Source organism: Macaca thibetana, chromosome 13, assembly GCF_024542745.1.
Source record: "Macaca thibetana thibetana isolate TM-01 chromosome 13, ASM2454274v1, whole genome shotgun sequence".
NCBI lineage: Eukaryota > Metazoa > Chordata > Mammalia > Primates > Cercopithecidae > Macaca > Macaca thibetana.
Window position 1 is genome coordinate 91,468,016 of NC_065590.1, and position 2,062 is coordinate 91,470,077.

At 49.5% G+C, this 2,062-nt stretch overlaps 1 protein-coding gene across 1 annotated transcript; it reads left to right on the forward strand.

Annotated features, from left to right (window-relative positions):
• The first annotated feature begins 506 nt into the window (after positions 1 to 506).
• On the forward strand, positions 507 to 1,377 carry LOC126933519 (60S ribosomal protein L7a-like). The gene has a single exon (XM_050753278.1). It carries the CDS (start codon positions 507 to 509, stop codon positions 861 to 863), a length of 357 nt encoding a protein of 118 aa, XP_050609235.1. The 3' UTR covers positions 864 to 1,377.
• Positions 1,378 to 2,062: the final 685 nt, after the last annotated feature.

The following is a 2,062-nucleotide window of genomic DNA, read 5'->3' on the forward strand; positions in this document are numbered from 1 at the left end:
AAAGGTCAGAGCCAGGAGTCAAACCCAGGCCCGCCCGACTCTGCAGCAAGCGCACATTATACCACGGCCAGCAGTCACACAGTGTCCCAGCACTGGGCTTCCTCAGTGTCACTAAGCTCTGTCTCTAAGAGCATGACATGTGGAATTGGAAACCGAGTCATCTACTTTGGTGACAGGTCCTGATTAATGTTGGGCTAATTTTAGATTTCCTCACAATTGCTCCTCTTAATATACAACAGCCGCTAAATATAATGTTGGCAAATGTTTTGTTTTTGTTTGATTTGACCAGAAAAAGGAGGACAGCAAAGGAGATGAGGTCATGGATATAGTACCGTCCACCCAGCATGCTGCTCCTTTGAAGGGCTTCAGGAAGCTCTGATAGGGACAACGCCAAGAATCTCCATTGCTTTTTCCAGCTGATATTCCAGGCTCGCTACCCCTAACTAGATGCAGTCTTTAGCTCCCTGGTTGTAGAAAAGTAGAACCGTCTCCTCCCGCCGCCCAAGATGCCGAAAGGAAAGAAGGCCAAGGGAAAGAAGGTGGCTCTGGCCCCTGCTGTCGTGAAAAAGCAGGAGGCCAAGAAAGTGGTGAATCCCCTGTTTGAGAAAAGACCTAAGAATTTTGGCATTGGACAGGACATCCAGCCCAAAAGAGACCTCACCCGCTTTGTGAAATGGCCTCGCTATATCAGGTTGCAGCGGCAGAGAGCCATCCTCTATAAGCGGCTGAAAGTGCCTCCTGCTATTAACCAGTTCACCCAGGCCCTGGACTGCCAAACAGCTACTCAGCTGCTTAAGCTGGCCCACAAGTACAGACCAGAGACAAAGCAAGAGAAGAAGCAGAGGCTGCTGGCCCGGGCCTAGAAGAAAGCTGCTGGCAAAGGGGACGTCCCCACTAAGAGACCACCTGTCCTTCAAGCAGGAGCTAACACCGTCACCACCTTGGTGGAGAACAAGAAGGCTCAGCTGGTGGTGATTGCACATGACGTGGATCCCATTGAGCTGGTTGTCTTCTTGCCTGCCCTGTGTCGTAAAATGGGGGTCCCTTACTGCATTATCAAGGGGAAGGCCAGACTGGGCCGTCTAGTCCACAGGAAGACCTGCACCACTGTCGCCTTCACACAGGTGAACTCGGAAGACAAAGGCGCTTTGGCTAAGCTGGTGGAAGCTATCAGGACCAATTACAATGACAGATACGATGAGATCCGCCGTCACTGGGGTGGCAATGTCCTGGGTCCCAAGTCTGTGTCTCGTATCGCCAAGCTCGAAAAGGCAAAGGCTAAAGAACTTGCCACTAAGCTGGGTTAAATGTACACTGTTGAGTTTTCTGTACATAAAAATAATTAAAATACAAATTTTCCTTCAAAAAAAAAAAAAATAGAAAAGTAGAACCAGCCTGCCCTGGGCTCTCTGATGTCTCTGAAGCATAACACGTACTTCCAGAATGGCAAAGTGTACACGGCACAGTGGCAGGCACATTGGAGGGGCGGGCAAGTCAGGGATGGGCACAAATGTAACACCCTGGCACAGGCACGGCCTCCTCTTTCAGTTCCCTCCTGCCCAGCCATTTTCAGAAGTGAAATAGAGTTGTTTTCCCCCTTCCAGCCCCGCAGGGCCTTAGCCTGGGGTGTTCAGTCAACACAGTGCTCAGCAAGCCGTAGGTATTTTGCACATGCTACGAATGGGTGTATGAAAATGATCACGCCAGCACTATCTAGAAGATAAAAAATTTAAAAGCAACTTATAGGTCCAGGCCAGTTGTCTTTAAGGAAATCATGTGGTGCCCACAAGATGACAGCTCTTGCTTGTCCAAGTTCAGGATGGGATTTGAAGTGCAGCTGGAGGCATTCTCTGCATTAAAACAACAAACACACAGCCTCACCCAGCTACCTCATAAGAAAACCCAGCTCAGCCTCAGACTAGTTGTGTGACTTTGCGTGAGTCCGAGTCTCCCTCGGCCTCAATTTCTTCATCCATCAGATGGGGAGAAATACCTGCTTTTGGGGGACCATCAAGAGGATTAAGTGAGAAATGCGAGTAGCTGTCTTGGCTTAAAGCAAGGC

Coding starts and splice junctions, on each gene's coding strand:
- LOC126933519 (XM_050753278.1), top strand. CDS start 507: ATGCCGAAAGGAAAGAAGGCCAAGGGAAAGAAGGTGGCTCTGGCCCCT.